At 41.7% G+C, this 19,609-nt stretch overlaps 1 protein-coding gene across 3 annotated transcripts in view; it reads right to left on the minus strand.

Moving 5' to 3' along the window:
- Positions 1 to 264: 264 nt before the first annotated feature.
- The window catches only part of plxnb1b (plexin b1b), a 97,066-nt gene continuing 77,721 nt past the window's right edge, over positions 265 to 19,609 (minus strand). For all 3 annotated transcript variants that reach the window (XM_067504797.1, XM_067504796.1, XM_067504798.1), the window contains 29 exons: positions 16,702 to 16,810; positions 15,038 to 15,988; positions 14,385 to 14,519; positions 14,185 to 14,307; positions 14,004 to 14,097; positions 13,715 to 13,881; positions 13,367 to 13,518; positions 13,049 to 13,154; positions 11,440 to 11,576; positions 11,072 to 11,248; positions 10,748 to 10,973; positions 10,401 to 10,643; positions 9,908 to 10,081; positions 9,643 to 9,791; positions 9,019 to 9,119; positions 8,476 to 8,693; positions 8,204 to 8,382; positions 8,037 to 8,103; positions 6,885 to 7,031; positions 6,577 to 6,742; positions 5,953 to 6,056; positions 5,773 to 5,857; positions 4,820 to 4,986; positions 3,883 to 4,043; positions 3,638 to 3,785; positions 3,279 to 3,343; positions 2,344 to 2,419; positions 2,187 to 2,261; positions 265 to 1,201 (listed from right to left, as the gene is read on the minus strand). In XM_067504797.1, the coding sequence (XP_067360898.1) occupies positions 1,097 to 1,201; positions 2,187 to 2,261; positions 2,344 to 2,419; positions 3,279 to 3,343; positions 3,638 to 3,785; positions 3,883 to 4,043; positions 4,820 to 4,986; positions 5,773 to 5,857; positions 5,953 to 6,056; positions 6,577 to 6,742; positions 6,885 to 7,031; positions 8,037 to 8,103; positions 8,204 to 8,382; positions 8,476 to 8,693; positions 9,019 to 9,119; positions 9,643 to 9,791; positions 9,908 to 10,081; positions 10,401 to 10,643; positions 10,748 to 10,973; positions 11,072 to 11,248; positions 11,440 to 11,576; positions 13,049 to 13,154; positions 13,367 to 13,518; positions 13,715 to 13,881; positions 14,004 to 14,097; positions 14,185 to 14,307; positions 14,385 to 14,519; positions 15,038 to 15,988; positions 16,702 to 16,810 (4,807 nt within the window). In that variant the 3' untranslated portion in view covers positions 265 to 1,096. The remainder of the gene's footprint in view (positions 1,202 to 2,186; positions 2,262 to 2,343; positions 2,420 to 3,278; positions 3,344 to 3,637; positions 3,786 to 3,882; positions 4,044 to 4,819; positions 4,987 to 5,772; positions 5,858 to 5,952; positions 6,057 to 6,576; positions 6,743 to 6,884; positions 7,032 to 8,036; positions 8,104 to 8,203; positions 8,383 to 8,475; positions 8,694 to 9,018; positions 9,120 to 9,642; positions 9,792 to 9,907; positions 10,082 to 10,400; positions 10,644 to 10,747; positions 10,974 to 11,071; positions 11,249 to 11,439; positions 11,577 to 13,048; positions 13,155 to 13,366; positions 13,519 to 13,714; positions 13,882 to 14,003; positions 14,098 to 14,184; positions 14,308 to 14,384; positions 14,520 to 15,037; positions 15,989 to 16,701; positions 16,811 to 19,609) is intronic.

A 19,609-nucleotide genomic window follows, 5' to 3' on the forward strand; every position in this document is an offset into this window, starting at 1 on the left:
CTCGTACGCTGGACACAGATCCACACAAGGTAAAGAAACAGGACAGAAAAACCGACCAAGCTGGATTTGAAGAACCTTAAAGTGCTCCAGCAAGCAGATTCTGATTTCCAATCTCACACTTATCAAGGAAAATAGTGAACTAGAAACACCTACGAGTGTGTGGGTACAACTGCAAATGAGATGTCCAGCTGGTGTAACTGTACATATGTATGAGGTGTGCTGGAGTATGTAGCAGTGTTTTTTTTTGTTTTTTGTTTTTTTGGGGGGTGGGGGGGTCAAATACACAGACAGACTGATGCAGCACAGTAGGCTGAGGTAGAGAGTGGCAGTGTTCTAAGTAAAAGGGATTATTAAAGAAGTTGTGACCAAGGATTCATTTTAAAACGTGTTAAAAAAGTTATCTTGAAGATCTTGAAGCCCACTTTACTAGGATTTTACTGAGATAACATTAATACACTGTACTAGAAACCAGTAATGTAACACAAGATGAAGATTGACAACCAGGGAGATGTGGACACACACAGACACACATCTGAGTGTATTGGAGGTACCTATTCATTAAAAATGATTTCAAGAGGGATAACAGTGAGAGAAAATACTCAGGTCAGGTCACTGTGGACCAGTTGCTTTCTTATACATGAAAGTGTCTGTGTAAGACAACTGAGGTTTATGTCCAGCACTTTTTGTACAGATAAAACACTTAAGTATTCCTGCCAAATGTCTTCATACTGTATATGGTGCAACAGCAGGCCTGACTAGTGCCTTTAACACATCCAGTCTGTCTTTGTCCAGGTTTGCTTGGTGTCCATGTGTTGTCCAGCTACTGTTTGGCACCTCACAGTTTCTGGACAATAAGGTTGTAGGATGTGAACTTCAAGGTCACTTGTGCCAATCGTCTGATCCATGTTTCCTTAAAAAACCCTATGGCTCCTTGCTTCCCACCTTTCCTCCTCAAACAGAAGAGTCCCTTATCTTATCTTGTCTGCCCATTGTCCTCCTGCTTTCCATTTCTACCTGCAGGCTGCAAATCTCTTAATTCGCCTCCCACACTTCCACCCCACTCTGGCTGATGCAACATCGGTGGGTGTTTCCTGTGTCACAAATCAGTGACTTTGTTCTCCACCGCAGCAGCAATCTGCTGTAGTCTATAGCCGAGCTGCATCTTCTGGGCTGTGGTGTCCTCCTCCAGTGCAGTGATGATCTGATGGCAAATATAATAATAAAAATTTAAAACACAGACGCGTGAATTACTATTTAAAATGCTGTAGATTACAGTCATATCATGCTAGTTACCAGTTCTTTCCATTTCCTGAATCCCAAAGGAAATATTTCACTACTACATCTTAACAAAACACTAGTGACTGTGTGTGGACAATTTTCATTTCACAGCAGTTTAAGCTTTAATTTAACATTTACGCCACACTTTTATGAACTATATTCCTTCCTCCTGTTACCACTCGCCTTTGGGAGATCCCTCTATGAAATACCTTCCTACATAAGTGATGTTGGCCAAAATACCCACAAAACCGCCCCAAGAAGTCTGAAACAGTATCAGGCTTCAACTTTCCAAATGCCTCACATTAAGTGCATCTCAACTCAGATTTTATTTAAAAAATGTGAAAACATTGGATAAACTCAGACTGGTGAAGCTTGATATTAGCATTAGATACACACTGAAATAAATTTTTGAGCCATGGATGTTGTCCCTCTCCCACTGAAATGGCTTCAGGGAAGAGATCTTGAAAAGGAGGAATAATTACAGAAATTAACACGTCTTTCAGTTCTCATCTGCAAATCTGAGCACCAGTTGCTCTTTAACATAAAAGATGTAAATAAACTTTTACATCAGACCATTCACATATCTGAAAACATATTAGGTTTTTTCATGTTTAGCAGCCCTTCAGCATTCGCTCATTTTCCAGCATTCCACACACCCTGGAATGAAGGATTCCCTTGTCCTTCGTATATTACTTTTGCAGACTTTATGAAACAAAGCTGATGTGTGATGTTACTGTAATTATAGACGTGCATCCTCTTTGAGATGAATGTCACTATCTTTGTTAGACCTGGTTCTACTCAAAATTGGAGTTCAACCAACCTCACATCACAATATCAGCTATTGAATGCTGTTGTGACTTGTTTTTTAACTAGTTGTCTGGCACAATTACACAAAACATTCAGGTTACCTGGTCATAGTATTTGTTGATGTACTTGTAGAGCTCATGCAGTGCGACCAGGTAGTTAAGCTCTCCAGAGTAGTTCTGAAACAAACAATTCAGGTTACACATCACTCCATGTACGGTTTTCTTATAAGTGTGGGCTCTGAGATGTGGCTGCACTCACCCTGGACAGTTCAGCCAGAGCAGAGTTCATCTCCTGGTCACTGGCTGAGATGGTCTGCCTGATGTCAGCATAGTACCTGAAAAAACAACCAATGTAATAAACTTCACATACACAATAGTTATTAAAACTATTATTGTAAAGATTTGGGGGATTTCTGCTTATATTTCTTTGTCGGTGTAGAGAAAACATAGCACTGACAGTAACTTCTAGTCAAACAGCAGATGTTGTAGTCTCATTGTTCAACCTCTGGGCTGCAGGACCATGTCTACATGAACCTTGCTAAATTTGTTAACTCACCCTTTTCTTGCTCCATCTATTAAACCATTCTCCACCAAAAACTGAGCTTTCACAAACAGACTGTGTGTATATCTGAGAACACCAGCTTGCTGTTGTAGTGAGTACAGGAAAACAAAACTTTGTAGAAATTGTTATACGAGTCACCAAACAGATGGGGGCAGTAGTACAGCATTTACTCTTAAATGCACTGTCATTATTCGTTCAGACCTAAAATAGATAAATAAACCAACTCTGATTTGCTTTGTTCTGTAATAAAGCCACAACTATAACTGTTAAGAATTCTTGCAGTTGGCTTGCTAAAAACAACATATGAAATGGTTTCAGACATTGTAAAACCTTTCTAAAATAGTTGAAGCACATGTCAAACCTAAAAATACCAGCAGGATTCACCGGGCTGGGAATCTCAGGGCCATTTCTTGGTTCAGGTCCTATATCTTGGCAAACCTTCAAGGTGTCTTAGGAGGCTCAAGTATTCAGTTCTCATTGCCTTTCTACCAGAGCTCTGGGCTCTGTTCATCCCTTCTCTCGCTTCCCTGCCTATAATAATGTCTCTGGGCTCTATCACCCACTACCATGGCTGTTCCCATCATTGTCTAGTCTAAGATATAGTGTTAGAGTCTAATTAAATCGGATCCTACCTTTCTACCATCTGCTTGTAGCGTGGAATGTCTCTGGCATACAGCAGCTTGTTGATAGGAGAGTCCTGTTCCAATACAAAGGAAGGAACCAAGTGAGAACAAGTGTTGATTCCAACTTCACACATATAAAGAAATTCTACCAACTTACACATTTTTACCACCAACTCAAACAGGATTAACCTTAGCCTCAAGCCTTAGTAAGCCTTCAACTGTCCACCTTTCTAAAAGGTAGTTTGTTAACTATAAGTCTATATAACAACTGCAGAATAGCTACCACTATAAACTATTTAAAAAATAAAACCTATGTAAACAAATTTTGTTGTTATGTTTATTGTTATATTTGTTCAGCCTGCTCTTACTCGTCCTAGTTTGTGCTCAGCAATAGTGCAGGAGTCCATGAATGTCTGGGCAATGACAGAAAGCACAGCATCCACATGATCTGACGTCTGGACATCAAATATAAACTGAGGGTTCTTCACAATATTGATCCAAAAGCGTAGAGGAAGACTGAAAAAAACAAAGAAAACATTAATCCCCACAACACCTACCTCACCAGTCACAGATTTCTGTGGGATCAGTCTGCTTGTGGGTGTATATACTTTACCTATTGGTCTTCCAAATGTGGATTGTTTCAGGGTCTGAGATGCCATGTTGTCCTGCCTGGTCATCCAACAGGTCAAAAAAGTATTTGACAGCCAGTGGGACGGGACGGCTAGTGCTGAGGATGACTGTGAACAGGTCATCTACAAACTTCTGCAATGTGCCCTGAGGAAGGAGTATGAGATTTATGACGGAAGGACTTTACTTTCCCAATGAAACAGAGTACTATCTCAGAGTATTCGGTTTATCATATGTATTAATGCTATACAGTATACGAAGCCTTCCACTGCAACTTTCAGCAAGTAGAAGAACTGCTCCTAGTAACCAGTGTCCAAATCAATCCAAATCATAAAAACCCCTTTGTATTATGATATCACTATATTAAATTGTCAGCCCTATACAATCCTAATCTTAAAAAAGGTAAAGGACCAGGTAATGCAATGACATAATGGTAGGTTCTCATTGCACCAGTGTTTTGCATACACACTGAACAGCCATAGCATTAACTCCACCTGGTGGTTTTACAGTTGGTCAGGATCAGCGTGGGAACTTTGACAGCTCAGCAGCTATACAGCCTCATACACAGCCAGCTGTGATGCACTGCTGAGCTTTGACACTCGTTTTCCAATGCTAAGCCCTGTCCTGATAAGTGCATAGGACTATGAAAAACAAATTATGATGGCATGAATGATTAATGATCCAGTCAACTCAACAACTGTTCTAATCCAGTAACACTGGGGGGTTATTCTTTGCACCAACTGTACGTTACTGGGAGACAAGAATAGCTTACAGCTCTTGTAAGATGATATTCTTTGTGATTACGGCCCAGGGTCAACATTCCAAATATATAGCATATCATGATTAAAGCATCACTAATAACTGTTAAGGTGCTTATCACGTTTCTATTTGTTTGCAACATGTTAAAAATGGCTTAAATGTACCTTCATGGACAGCAGGCGGGTCAGGTATATCTCAGGGATGGCCTTGGCCCTCTCCCGCTCCCTCAAGCTGCCTCTTCGGTGTTTGGGCAGCTCAGGCTCCTCACTGGCTTTCACCAGATGCCACAACCTGACTCCACCTTCATCTGCATCTTCCAGCATTGGTGTTTCTGCACACATCCGTGTTTGAAAAGTTTTACTTAGCATCATTCACTGACCACTGCAGCCCTGCTTCACATTTACATATAGAGATAACTCACAATGTGAAGTCAATTAAACTGTGACTCGCAGAACATGCAATTGTAATGTGTTTCTCGTAACACTAGAGGGTCCCAGAGGCCAAACAAGTTTTCTTGACTAGATGACTAGATGCAGTTAGGTGTATGTCCTCTCATATAGACCATTTTGTACCAAGAACATTCGACTGTTGTCACTGTTAAAGCCACATTATCACCTGCCAGTGGTGACAGTGACTTTTGTTCTACAAACTTTGCAAAGCTTCAATCATAGGTCTTAACTGGTACTTTTGATTTCTTTTTTGTTACAACATTCAAACACACAAGTGAAACTGTAGTTTAGTTAGTTATTATTCTTTCAAACATAGCTAACACCTTTACCTTCATCTTAATGTTTTTCATATTTATTTTTTAGGCAGGGATCTGTTGGCTTTACCTTTGGATGTTTACCTTTAGAGATTTGGCAAACATTTGTAACTTAACTCAAAAGGGAAAACTTATAAACAGCTTTTTTAATTTATATACCTAAAAAAGGGATAAATAAAATGTTTTTATTAATTCTTTCTTCAATGTACGATGAGTGTATTGAACCAAATCGTTCACTGGCTGAATCGTTACACCCCCAATTAAGAGTTGAGCAGAGCCAACAATGACTTTAGGTGGTAGTTTGACAACAACGACAAGAAAGTATTTTACACTCATTATTAACCATTAACTCACTCTCTCCTGCTATGTAGTCGTGGTTGTCATGGTGAATATGTTTGGTGTGGCGAGGGACCAGTGCTACTGTGGCGCTGTCTGGGACCTGATGAACAACACAAAATGTACAGTCTTCATTATACATCCAACAAACAAAATCCGTGAGTGAAAAGAGTGTGTTTGTGAAGTGTGATCACTGACCTTGTAGTGCTGCAGTGTGTTAAGGCGTTTCCAGTTCCCCTGAATCACAGATGTCAAGTCCTCGTCTGAAAGAATGAGATGACCGGCAACACCAGACCTCCACTCTGAACAGGAGACAGTAGCTAGACCATCAGCACAATGTGAATGTGGTTGTGTGTGTGTGTGTGTGTGTGTGTGTGTGTGTGTGTGTGTGTGTGTGTGTGTGTATAAATTTGGTACTATTAAAAATAAAAAAAACAATTAAATGTTTCCTAAATGCAAAAGTCTAGATTGAGGTGGACAAGAGATTGTGAATATATGCTGAGGTTGGAGCTGCCAGGCAGGAGGTCTAGATGAAGACCAAAGAGGAGATTTATGGATGTAGTGAGAGAGAACATGAAGTTAGTTGGTGTGAGAGAAGATGATGCAGAGGACAGAGTTAGATGGAGGCACATGATTCACGAAAGGAAAAGCAGACATAATCAGGTGCTTTCAAAGGGGTGAGATCTTATGTGGCCGACTGACCACTAGGCTCTAACCTTTGCTTTCTCTTGTTGTAAAGAGCAAGACAGCTTAAAGTTCTTTCATTTTACCCTTATGGATATAACTGTGAACAGCAAAAATGCGGTGCATCTACATCCTCACCCAGATCAAGTGAGTCAGCGTGGGGTCGGTGTGAGAAGGAGGTGCTCTTGTACACCTGATCCAACAGCTTCTCTTTAACCTGTGTGATGGTGTCACAGTCCAACACCTTGCAGGGCACTGTCTGGGCCTCATTCACTCCTCCGCCCTGTACCAGTACATTCAGAGTCTGCAGAAGATAGCAGAAAACAGTTGAGCTAATGGGAGATGAAGTTATAAAATAAGATTTGTGGGGGTCACGGGAGGTGTCTTGGGTTCATTAATTGGATAAAAACAGTACTTTCATTCTAAGTATAAACCCCTCTCCTCACCAGGGTCTTGTACTCTACGTCCTCTCGCAGCAGGCGGTTGTCATTCAGGGTGTACTTGGCTTTGCCGGTCACAACATCCACTGGTCCTTTATCCACCTGATGCTTTATGGCCCTAAACAGCATGTAGAGAGACTCTCCTGCTGAGTCCTAAATACACACACACACACACACACACACACACACACACACACACACACACACACACACACACACACACACACACACAAAAGTAAATTACTACTGGTCTTACACATGTGAAAAGTTTGCAAATGGTTATTTTTCCCAAACTTAGCCGAGCAGGAAATGTGTGTCTGTTCTGTTTATTTAAAGACCTTTTTTTTTGAGCATGGGAACATTTTTCATAAAATACTCCCTTGGCCAGCACTTTGACCTTGTTACTGCGCAGTTCCAGTCACACTGAAGTTACACACAGAGGGTACAGACATACCGACCTAACGATGACCCATTGTTTTATTTAACAAGACATAATAGACCCATTTTCATTTTTAGATTTACATATTTGTGAACATTCTGTCATGTTCAGTTTTTCTATTGTTGACTTCATCTGTAAATGAACAGAAAGAAAATCCAGTGTGTTCAAGAACTAGTTGCACGTCTTTCACAAACTAACACATATTGTAGTGTGTTGCTGCAGAAGGTTATGGCAGCCGAGCTGGTTACTTAATTTATTGTCTGATGATATTGACTGAAAAAAAGTTGGACTGATAAAAAAAATACTCCAGATTCATTGACGTGCATGTCTTCAAGTCATGAGGGACTGTTGTTTGTCTTGACTTTTAGTTGAGCAGTAATAACATGGTTTATTGCTACAGTAATCGAATTGTGCCGTATACCAACACTACCTCGGTCAACAGTTCATTTTTCCAATTAACTGTTGACAAGATCTGTTCACTTCAAACCACTGCAATTGGAATTATGAATCTTTTTGCTTTAACACTAGTTTGCTTTATAGATAATTTAGCTTTGATTTCTTCAGTATTATATTTCCACAATATTTTCCACATTGATGTCCTTCAGTTGCATAAATACACCTGTCCTTATTTGTCTGAATGGTGATCTGACTATTTTTAGCAGAACTAAACTAAACTACTTAGTCATAACAGAAATATAAACTCCTGTGTTATAACTGACCCTGAGGAATGTGTAGAGGCAGATGGACATCCAGTTGGTCAGCAGCTTCTCCACCACCGTCTCAGTTCTGCAGGAAAAAAAGCCCCACAATTGGCCTGCAGCAATAAGCAACAGTAACAGCAAATGTTTAGACAAATCCAGGCTTTTACTTTGCTCCCTCTACTCACCGTCGCAGCATCAGTTTGGGGTTCTTGGCCACGTACTGCTCCACCAGGTCATTCAGGAGAGTTTTGAGGATGTCGGTGAAATACTCCAGTTTGCCGTGGAGGGCCACAGTCAACAGGGAGGCCACATAGGCTCGGTCTCTGGGAGAGAAGGTTCGCTGGCTCTCCAGGGTGTGAATGAACTACAAGGAGGAGAAAAGCCAAATTAACCCTTTGCTCAATATGTAGACAGTCTCTACAAAGCTTAATTTAATGTTGGTGGTGAAGATAACCACCTTGGTGAGGAAGAGTTTGCTGTTGAGAAGGTTAGATAGCTGAACCAGACCCTGCTCCACTGTCTGACGCCGACACTCCTGAACGTCTAGGTCTCGTCTTAGTGGAGACTCTCTGTGGCCCGGAAAGAAAATGCGCTCTGCATACATTCTGTAGTCAAGGAAAGGGATCCCCGAACCCACCAGGTCACTGGACATGTCCATCATCTCTGTCATCAGGTCTGTGTCAGGGTGGATGAAGCAGGGTGAAAGGTCAGAAGGTGTAGCTATAGTTCCGTCTTTAGCTTCTACTATATAATTGAACTAAATTTCATGTCTGGAAGTGCACTGGGAAGAATGAGTTGCTAAATATTGATACTGGCCAGTGCTGGCAGACTAAAATTAACCTCCTCTCCAGTAGCTATGTGGAATGTGAGGAACATTTGATCCAGGAGGTGTGATGTCATGGGATAACAAAGTGGATCTGTTGGCTTCCATAAACTCAAATAAATGTTCTTGTTATTGTGTCTCGGGCTCCCTTCTCTGCTCTCCTCACACTCCTGTTACCTGTGAACTCTTTCTTGCAGCGGTCTCTCACGCTGGTCTCCAAATTCTCCAGTTGGATCTGGACCTTCTTGTAATCCCTCAGGGCCTGTTTACTCTTTCTCCTAACAGACACCAGGACATGGAGGAACAGAGGGTTAGACAAACAGACAAGAGCGGACAGGTAATTCCAGCCTCATACTGGATTAGCAGGAATCCAGTGGAATTGCAAAAACATTGAGAACTGTGACCCTAAAAAACCCAACCAGCATAGATTAGGGTTTATCACAAGGTCAAGCAATTCAAACCTGGCTAATCTGATAGTACTCTAAAGGTTCCTATCCGGACCACACAGTTCCTAAGGAGGTCCCTCTGTAAAACCTGTAATTATGTTAAACCTGTTTTGGACACAAAGTGTGAAACATTACTGGCTACATTCATAGTGTCTGATGTCTTAAATTGATGGCTAATTACTTGCCAATGCGGCTTAGCAAGTCGTCTTCACGACTTCACGTCTCCACATTAAGATACGTTTGAAACATAGTTCTATGAAAAAGGTACAAACTGTACAAAATGGATTAGATTCTATGTTCATTTTCTTTTGCTACGTGCTACTACACAGTAAGCAAACAAAGAGAATCCACTAACCTATAGATGAGCACGATGATGAGAACGATGAGAGCCACAATGGAGGCCCCAACTCCCACCCCAATCTGAGCCTCCAAAGGGAAGGTGGATGGGCTGAGGTTGTCATACTGAACCTTGCCCAGGGAAAAGTTCAGGTTTCCCATTTGGACCTGAAATACGTACAACAGATAGTCCTTGAAACAATGAAAGGCTTCCAACAGCAGCACATTTCCCTGTTAGGTGCTCACACAGTCCCTGGCTCCGTACGGTTACATGGTGAACTCACTGTGAACTCAGGGAGATGGTCAGTTCCCTCTCGTTTCTTGCCGTTGGGTGCAGGCTGCTGAGGCGGTGGCTCACAGTACAGATGGTTTTTAGTCAGAGTCTTCACAGCACACACACCGTCACCTATCATCACCACCACTTCGTCCTTGGTGATAGCCGAGTCCAGGTTTTCTCCCTAAGGACACAAGAAAGGATAAGAGATTGCAGTTCAGATTTGATCCAGTTTACCATCGATTTCTTTTTTGTATTAGTTGTACAATGAAAGACAAAGCCGATGTTTTAAAAATATCATTTTCACATTATTTGTGTTAGATTTAGAAAACTGTATGAAACCAAAAAATTCATTTTATGGTGCGTGTCTTGTGTAATAAATTGCATGAATACACACGAGAAATACTAACATGCACTACTATACTAAAGATACACCTAATTATGGTTGTTACTCAGTGGAGCTAAGACTTCCAGAATTGTCTATCTCTGCAGACTTCTCTGACCTCCAGCTGGATAAAGCTGCCAGGATTGTAGCGGTAGGGCTTCAAAGGATCCTGCTGGTTCAGGCGGTGCAGGACTGGGTTGGGCTCAAAGCTGAAGGCCTGGGGGTTCAAATTGCGGAAGTCAAAACGCAGGTTGTCCAGCAGAAATTCCACTAAGACTTTTGACCTCAAGACAGATGATTCCACCATTGGAGAGCGGCACAGGATCAAAGAGGAGGAGTTTACTTCACAGCGTTCCATGAACTGATGAGGCAGGAAGCGGGCAGAAAAGATGTTAATTAAAGGAACTGAGTGTTTGGTACTCATTTGTTTTTAGAATGTGTTTTCAAAAAAAAACACACAGCCACCTGTTTGACAGAGCAGTATGGGTCTCCGGGACAGACAGGGTCAGGAATCATCCTGACAAACCTTTCAAGCGTCCTCTCTCTATCCTCTCTCTGCACTGTACTGCTCTTCCTCCGTCGCCTCCTTTTGCTCTGAGTGACTGACTCCAGTGGAGCGACTGTCACCACCATTCGCGGCTCCTGCACCACGTCCAGATTGTGGCCTGACACATAGATGAGTCGACCACCACTAAACAGAAAAGCCAATCTTAGAATTCATAGTACTGTGTTTTGTGATACTCAGCACTTACTACATAGAGAAATTGCAGGACTGAAGGGAAGACTCACCTTACAAAGCTCTTAGCTGGCTTGGCATGGGTGATGTTGGGGTTGAGGGTGTAACGGTAGGGTAAAGCATGGAGGTGACGCTTGCTGCTACCATAATACAGGGTGACCTGCTGATCTCCGGTCTTATTACTGCTGCCTGTCACACACTGTACACTGGATCTCTGCACTTCTGATACACTAAGGAGGAGGAAACAAGAGACAGATTCAGAAATGGCATTAGTCAAACCGTCTTTTCTCTTGCTCCTTTGAGACAGAGAGGTCAGACTGACCGAAATAATCTAGGTGTTGAATCTACATTTATACCATAATAAACTGGTGATCGATTAACCAATAAAACATGCATTTCTGTGTGTGCATGTGTGTCTCACATGTCACACGGCACTCCTCCCACAGTAATGCTGAGGTCAGAGGGTCGGCCTGTCAACAGGTTTCGGCCAGTGATGGTCAGGGATGTCCCGCCAGCCTTGGGTCCCCTGTCAGGTGACACCCCCATCACAAATGGGTCCTGGTAGGACCATACGAAGTAGTAGTAGTACAAGCAGAAGTAGAATTAGAAGAAGAAGTTACAAAGCTTTGATGATACATATACACATAGAAAGTCTTCATTAACAGTATCTGGCTGGGCCGAGAGCATGTGGGCTTTTCCCTAGAGTAGTCTGTCCACCAGAGAGTAACGTGCCTTCACTTATCCCCATGACCCGCTGCCACTTGTTGATGTGTGTGTTTGATGGAAGGTGCTCTTGTATCAGGAGGAGGTGCTCGTGATAATTTGCTATTGTGCAGTTTTTGAGAAACGATTCAAACCTCTTCACTTGTGGCACAAGTTTCCCTTTATTGTGTTGTAAATGTATTTTAAACCAGAAAAATGCACATTTTGCACGATGACAAAGCGCCATCCATTATCCTAATCGCATCTCCTGTTAGGAAGTCATGGTAGAGCGGTGGGTCCACCCTGGAAAGCTTGCCAGTCTACCTGATACAGTGAGATGTACACAGACAATTTGTTTCAGTCATGTGGCAGGCGCTTAATCTTTTATTCACATTCACACCTACAGGCAATTCACAGTCACCAGTTAACCTAACATACATGTTTTTGGACTGTGAGATGAATCCAGATTTACCGGAGAAAACCATGCAACGCGTTGCCAGCTCCACACAAAAAGCCCCCACTGGACAGTGATTGTGATTGCACGTGAACTCTGCCACAATGCTTCCATAGGTGAAACCATATTTTTCTGAATGTTTTGGCGATACGTTAAAAATAAGATTCTAAAAGTCTACCTGGGATAAATTGAATTGACTTTAATTCACACTGAACATTTTATGGTGAAGTATAAAATGGTATAAAATCCGTTCTAAGTCTCTGTGTGTTCCCAGGAGCACAGTGTCCTCAATAATAATAATAACAGAAGTGAGAAAACACTTCATTGAGTACTGAGTACCAAGAAAAGAAGGTCTATTTATATATCTATTTATATACGACCCATATTTAAACTGTTTGGGCAGAATTACAAGCACTATGTCTGGAAAACACCAGCCACTGTTCATCGCCTCTTAATTCCATCCACTCAGAACCTGATAACAACACATGCGAATAAAAAAAGAATCCTGCGATGATCAGGTTCTACTCTTCAAAACACAGTATTTTTAAAATGACTTTGTTTTTTTTCTACCATTTCCTGATTATGTTATATTTCATGTAGTTCTGAAGTTGACTGATTGGCCAATAGCCATCAATAATGGTGATAATTCTTTTTATCTTATCAATGAGAAAAATAAGCCACATATCTCGAATTCTCAGCTTTTCATAAGTCATAAGTTCAGTTTTTATTATTTTTATATAGAATGACTCAGATCTGTTGTTGTTCTGTTTCCAGTTTGTGCTCTAATCACAGTATTTGATGCTACAACAACCCAGTTTTCACAGATAAAGTCAACAGAACTTAATGTAATGTACTGTAAATAAATCTAGTGTACCTGGTAGCTGAATGTCTCGCTGGACAGACCAAACTCTCCTCTGCTCACTTTAACGGAGACATGGCCCACCTTCTCTCCTCCGCTGGCTTTTGTCTTGCACACAATCCTGTTCAAAAGACATACTTTTAGACTGAGTTTAGCTCTACAACAGGGGAAAACTTTCCTTTTCACTTTCGATATTTTTACTTTTGATTTATTTTACAGTAAGAAAAACAAAAGATTATATTCTTTTATTATTATTATTATTCTATTGTAATAAATTCCTTTAAAAGAAACAAAGCAGCAGCAGCAGCAGCAGCAGCAGCAGCACATGGGTACCTAGAGGAGACCTCGTAGAACCTGGGGATGACGTCGCAGGGCACTCCAGCTACGGTCACAGAGTGTAGGACATCTTCAGCTTTCTGGCCTAGGTTGGAGCCTGAGATTGTAACCATGGTGCCTCCTTCCAACAAACCGGAGAGCGGCTCAATCTGAGGGAAATAAATACTTCAGCTGAAAAATAACTGTAAAGTGATGTTTGTCTTTTTCAATGTCAACTCTGAAAATCTGATGGTAATAAAATTATAAAGCCACATCAAGGGCATAAGCATCTTCGGTGTTGTATATCATGTTTCCCACACCCCATAAAAGAAAGCGGTAAGTCAGAGGTCAAAGGTCAGTCCTCACTTTGTTGATCACAGGGGCAGGGCATGTCTGCTGTACATGTTCACTGCAGGTGTCTGAATACAAGCAGCTGGCCTGAGCACTGCCACACCACACACAGCCATACTTCTGCTCAGCTGTATGACAGCGACTGCAGTCAGTTCGGCCCACAGAGCAGTTGTACAGAGTCACTGAGGACATGACGGACAGAGAAGAGCAGTCAATAAATTGTTGTTTGGAGACTAAACTAAAGACAATAGTATATTGAGAGAAAAAACAAGCAGAATACTACAAGTAAATCAAACCATCTTACCATAAAGATCAGTAGGGCTGTCCACATGGAAGGTGTCCCTCCTCTTCACATAAACCATGGCATTGTAATCCTCCACTGAAGCTGAATATGTGTACTGAACAAACATCAACAGTTTTGTTGAAATGACTACACACCGTTATGTCTTACACACTTACAATACGAGACGGGAATATTATCAGACCTGGTGCGGCTGACAGGTGATGTCAAAATTTGATGGATTCATGTCATCAGTCTCCACGTAGGCCTCCACCACCACCGTCTGCCCCTCGATGACCAACACACATTCATAGTCCAACTCTTTGTCCTGGAAACACACGGACATACTGTTGCCGACAAAGAGATCACAGAGGTAAATTGAGGTCAAGCATGTGTGTATTGTACCTCATAGAGGTGCAGGTTGCGAGCCAGTAAAGTGATCTTTCTCTCAACTCCGACGGAAAGCAGTGATGAACCCTGCACCTTTTCCACACAGGGACAAGCTGAAGCCCCCACGCTGACATAGGAGCCTTCGTCTCCCTGTGGTTTAACACACACACAAAAAAATAAACACAAAAGTCGGCTCCTTCTGGTTACATTTGCATGCTCGCACATACACACAATATTTCCTTATGAACCAGCAAGGTATCACATAGGTGCCAATTAGACTAATCATGTAGCTGCCTTGATAAATGATCTGCAAGCAGGCGATCATTCATTCAGGGCAGGACATTTACACCTTTGCTTTTTAGAGCTTACTTAACTGTTCAATTCGAATTCTTGAAAATAAGGTTTTATTAAGAATCCCATTTGCAAATCATCTACACAAAACAAACAACAGCTGCAGTTTATAATGATTCAGTCATTACACTTGTGATCACAAAACAACAAAAAGAACACTGGTCAGACAGAAGAGGAACAGCAGGGAAACAGGGGCAAACCAGGAAGCCAGGAGTAGATAGTCCAGTCAGGAGCTGGGAACGCTGGGAGGTTGCTGAAGCTTTGAGAAGAAGAAGCAGTAGAACAAGAAGGAGGCAGAGGGAGATGGTTGAACTCACCGGAAGGAAAGCATCAGCTGGATCATACTGGTAGTCCAATTCTGAGTCAGTATCCACCAGATGGGGATAGGATGGAGGATCATCCTCTCCATCACCAGACAACACAGTGGCAGCTGAAAATGTGGCCGTGTCATTTTCTGACTGTACAGTGCCTTCAGTGTGGACATCCACTTCTTCCTTTGGCCCAAGTAGCACCTTGGGATCGGTGCCAGGGCTCCCTGGCTCAGTGTCTTCTATGGTCATCAGGGTGGGTGTCTGGGTCAGCTCAAAGTAGAAGGTTGGTTCAGAGTCAGCTGGTTTGCCCATGGGAAAAGGTGTGGGCAGGGGGAAGCCAGATGAGGGTAGAATGGTAGGCTCAACCTCACCCGCTGTTACTTCAGCACCATGGGTGTCGCCAGGGGACGGTTCCTCTATCTGGGAGGAGTCTGGGATCATTAGAGGCATCACAGGGTTCAGATCTCCACTCAGACCATCAGCATGGGTAACAGGTAGCAACTCTGCTGCTGCTATAACAGCACTGGAAGTAATTATGGCGCTTTCAGTGTCACTCTGGGTGACAACGACAAGCTCTCCTGCTTGAGTCTCTTCTTCTATACCAGCAGTGACCTCTGGGGTTGGAGGTGTGGTTGTAGGTGTGGTTGTTGCTGCTGCCGGGATTGTAGGAGTGCTAGCAGGCTGAGGTGGCAGGGTGGTGGTTGTGGTGATCAGCTCAGGGCTAGTGGTAGCTGCAGGCACAGTAGTGGGTGCTGGAGTGGTAGCTGGCTCCTCAGTGGTTGCTACAGTGACAGGGGCTGCGGTTGTTGTGACAGATGTCGTTGTTGTTACGGTTGTAGGTTTTGTAGTTGTAGCAGTTGCCATGGTGGTGGTTATTTGAGTAGCTGTGGTGGCGCTGCGTGTTGTGATGACTTTAGGAGGTTTGCTTGTGGGAGGAGCTGAGGTGGGGAGTTTAAACTAGGGAAGAGGGGAGTAGGTGGGGAGACGTGAGGAGAGAGACAGAAATAAAAAATAAAAAAACAACAAAAAAAAACAATAACTGAACTGAACTGAAATGTGGTGTTAAAAACAGAAGCTGTTATTGTTGTTTATGATATGTAAAGCAATGGTGTTGTTAAAAGTAATGTAGACTTACTTAGAGTTGGACAATATGTCCAAAAGGTTAAATCTCAATTTTTTTTCCAGTGGACTGGATGACTCAACATGCTAATAGATTTTTCTGTCTACGTGACCTCGACTCAAAAACTAGTTAAACCAACACAATATGCGTGAGATTATGACTTCATCGCTACAGCTCTTTTTGTTTGAGTACTAAGCTGGATGAAAATGGGGACTAACTATACATATAAGCATGTGTATACTGTTTTAGGATCCGCTTTGAAAATCCTTAACCCTTTATTTAAGCAGGGTTGCCCCAAGAATTCCTGGACCTGTAGTACTGAACAATGGTTGCGGTTAAAATTGCAAGCTACTTTAATTTGAAGCATTGCAGCTTTAAATTCATTAAAATTAAGCACAACTTTGTCCCTTTGAACACATTTGTTCACACTAAATCTCCAGAGGGCACCTTTAGGAAGAAACTTCAAAACCTATTGGCCTGAGCCCAGCTCAGCAAGAGGTGTTGTTCTGCAGCCGTGTCATCTGCTGTTTGATGTTGTGCTGTGACTTACATGTTGGTTGTAGATGATCACCCCCTCTTCACAGGTGGGCTTATGGGTGCACGAGTGCTGATGAACGCACCAGTTACAGCCCCACTGGCTCAAGACACAACCACGGCAACTGCAGAGAGAAGTAGCAACATGAATATATAAGAGAAATAAGATAAGAGCGTGTGTGGAGGGAGAAAGGGTGAGGAGAGACAAAGAGCCAGGGCGATGAGAAAAGTGGAAAGATCTGAATTGCAATATAGCAGTTACACACAGAAGAAGAGAACAGGATAGTATACAGAAATATTCAGCAAGTGTAGCTTGTACCACACTTCGTAATCCAACTGTTGCCAGTCTGCCCCAGTAGTATAAAAGGTCACAGCTTTAATTTAAGTGGGCCTCAGTCCTGATCAGAGTGGTGGGAAGAGGATGGAAGCAAGAGGTGCATGTGTGGGGGAAAAAATAAAAGACATGAGGAAGGACAATAAGTTAACCAGAGTTTCTCAATTTTTATTCACTTTCTGTTTTTAAAAGTATTTCTTTAACTGACCTCACGTCAGATGATCCATCTCAATAAAACATTTTCTGGCAATTGCACACTTTCTCTTGAGCGGGAACATTAAAGATTGTTGAGTATAAACTGAATATGATTATGTGCACAGGGTGATGCCTATTATAGTAAAAGTTAAGTGAATTTTACTTCCTTTCGCAGCCCCCTGTGCCAATGCCAGAGTTTTCAGTGATCTTCAGATTTAATAAACCTTGAAACTGAAACATTTTATAATTTCATGGAAAATACTAGCTCATTTTGAATTTGGTGGCAGCAACACATCTCAGAAAAGTTGGAATAGGGCAACAAAAGGCTGAAAAAGTAATTGCTGCAAATCCAAAACAAACGGAGGAGCATTTGATAACTTATTAGGTTAATCGGCAACATGTCAGTAACATAACTGGTATAAAAGGAGCATTTCAGAGAGGCAGAGCCGCTTGAATGTAAAGATGGGCAGAAGTTCACCAATCTGTGACAAACTGCTTCTTAAAATTGTGGAACAATTTCAGGAACATGTTCCTCAACTTAAAATTGCGATGACTTTGAAGATCCCACTATCTACACTTTATAATATCATCAAAAGATTCAGAGAATCAGGAGGAATCTCTGTGCGCAAGGGACATGGCCAAAGGTCAAAACTGGATGTGCAAAATAGGCCTGATTCTCTACTGGACATCACTGCATGGGCTCAGGAACACTTCCAGAAATCACTGTCTGTGAACATAATTCACTCTGCAATCCAAAAATGTAAGTTAAAGCTGTATCATGCAAAGAAGAAGCCATATGTGAACACAATCCAGAAACACTGTTCTCTGGGCCAAAGCTCATTTAAAATGGCCTGAGGCAAAATGGAAAACTGTTCTGTGGTCAGAATCAAAAGTTTAAGTTCTTTTTGGAAACCATGGACCCAGTGTCCTGCAGACTGAAGAAGAGATTGACCATCCAGCTTGTTGTCAGCGTACAGTTCAAAAGCCTGCATCTCTAATGGTATGGGGGGGGGGGGGCATTAGTGCCTATGATGTGGGCAGCTTCCACATCTGGAAAGGCTCCATCAATGCTGAAAAGTACAAAGAGGTTTTAGAGCAACATATGCTCCCATCCAGACAACGTCTCTTTCAGGGAAGGCTTTGCATATTTCAGCAAGACAATGCTAAACTGCATCCATCACAACTGCATGGCTTCGCGGGAGAAGAGTCCAGGTGCTGAACCGGCCTGCCTGCAGTCCAGACCTTTCACCAAACGAAAACATTTGGCGCATCATAAAATGAAAACTCCAGCAGCTGGTCTGCTCACTTCCCAAACATTTACAGACAGTGAATAAAAGAAGAGGTGATGCTACACAATGGTAAACATCATCCTCTTCAAACTTTTTTGAGATGTGTTGCTGCCATCAAATTTAAAATTAGCTAATATTTTCCATGAAATGATAAAATGTCTTCCCAACATTTTTGTACTTGGGGTTTTACTATATTATTGAACTCAAAATATTATTTATACTATGTTTTTGAATTTTAATGGCATTTAGACACACCACGTATAAAGCTACACTTCGGTAGGTGTTAGGAATATTCTAACACTTAGCTGCATTGTCCACTGGATGTGACACTTTTACAACATTTGTATAGTTTATGTCTCTTTGACTTTTGTGCCTTTGACCTCATCATATGATATCTGTTCTTTAACACATCTGTCATAACACAGCTTTGTCATTGACAGCTGTTTCAATATTTATAACTTATATGATTTCATGTCCTCTAATAAAGCAAATCACACAGTGAAATGTGTTCGTTTTGTCTGCAAATTTCTAGCCGCAGCTGTTTAACTGCATCCTCCAAAAATCATATGTAATCATAATCATAATATTTAACATGGCATTTTAACCACATTCAAGAACATTTTCATTCTTTTAAATGCTAAAGTTGGATTCGCCAAATTTGGTCAATTGGACAACCATAATTATTTCTTTCAGTTTGGTAAACACCATCTGTACATGAGTAGATGTGTATTTGTGAAAGATGATGAATGGCGTAATAAACATCCACCAAATCTTTATAAAAGGCCACCTCTCTTTTTTTTTTCGGTAGATTTCAATCTCAGAAACATTTTCAAAGAGTTATGTGATGATCATACTGTATGTAGAGCTGGAATTACTACTGATATAAAGTAAAAAGCAGAAGTCAGGTGTTTGCAGCCTGCACAGAACTACTTTGTTCTTACATAAGCCGAGATAAATAGAAATGAAAAAACTTCTGGCTGAGAAGTATTAAAAGTAGGAGTGTGAGTAAGAGGAAATTGAAAAACAGTCATGAGACAGAGTAGAAAAACAAAATTCTAGATCGAGGACAAGATCTTTAGATTAAAAATAGGCAGAACTGGTCAGGA

This window comes from Channa argus, chromosome 5 (genome assembly GCF_033026475.1).
Source record: "Channa argus isolate prfri chromosome 5, Channa argus male v1.0, whole genome shotgun sequence".
In the NCBI taxonomy this organism is placed as follows: Eukaryota; Metazoa; Chordata; class Actinopteri; order Anabantiformes; family Channidae; genus Channa; species Channa argus.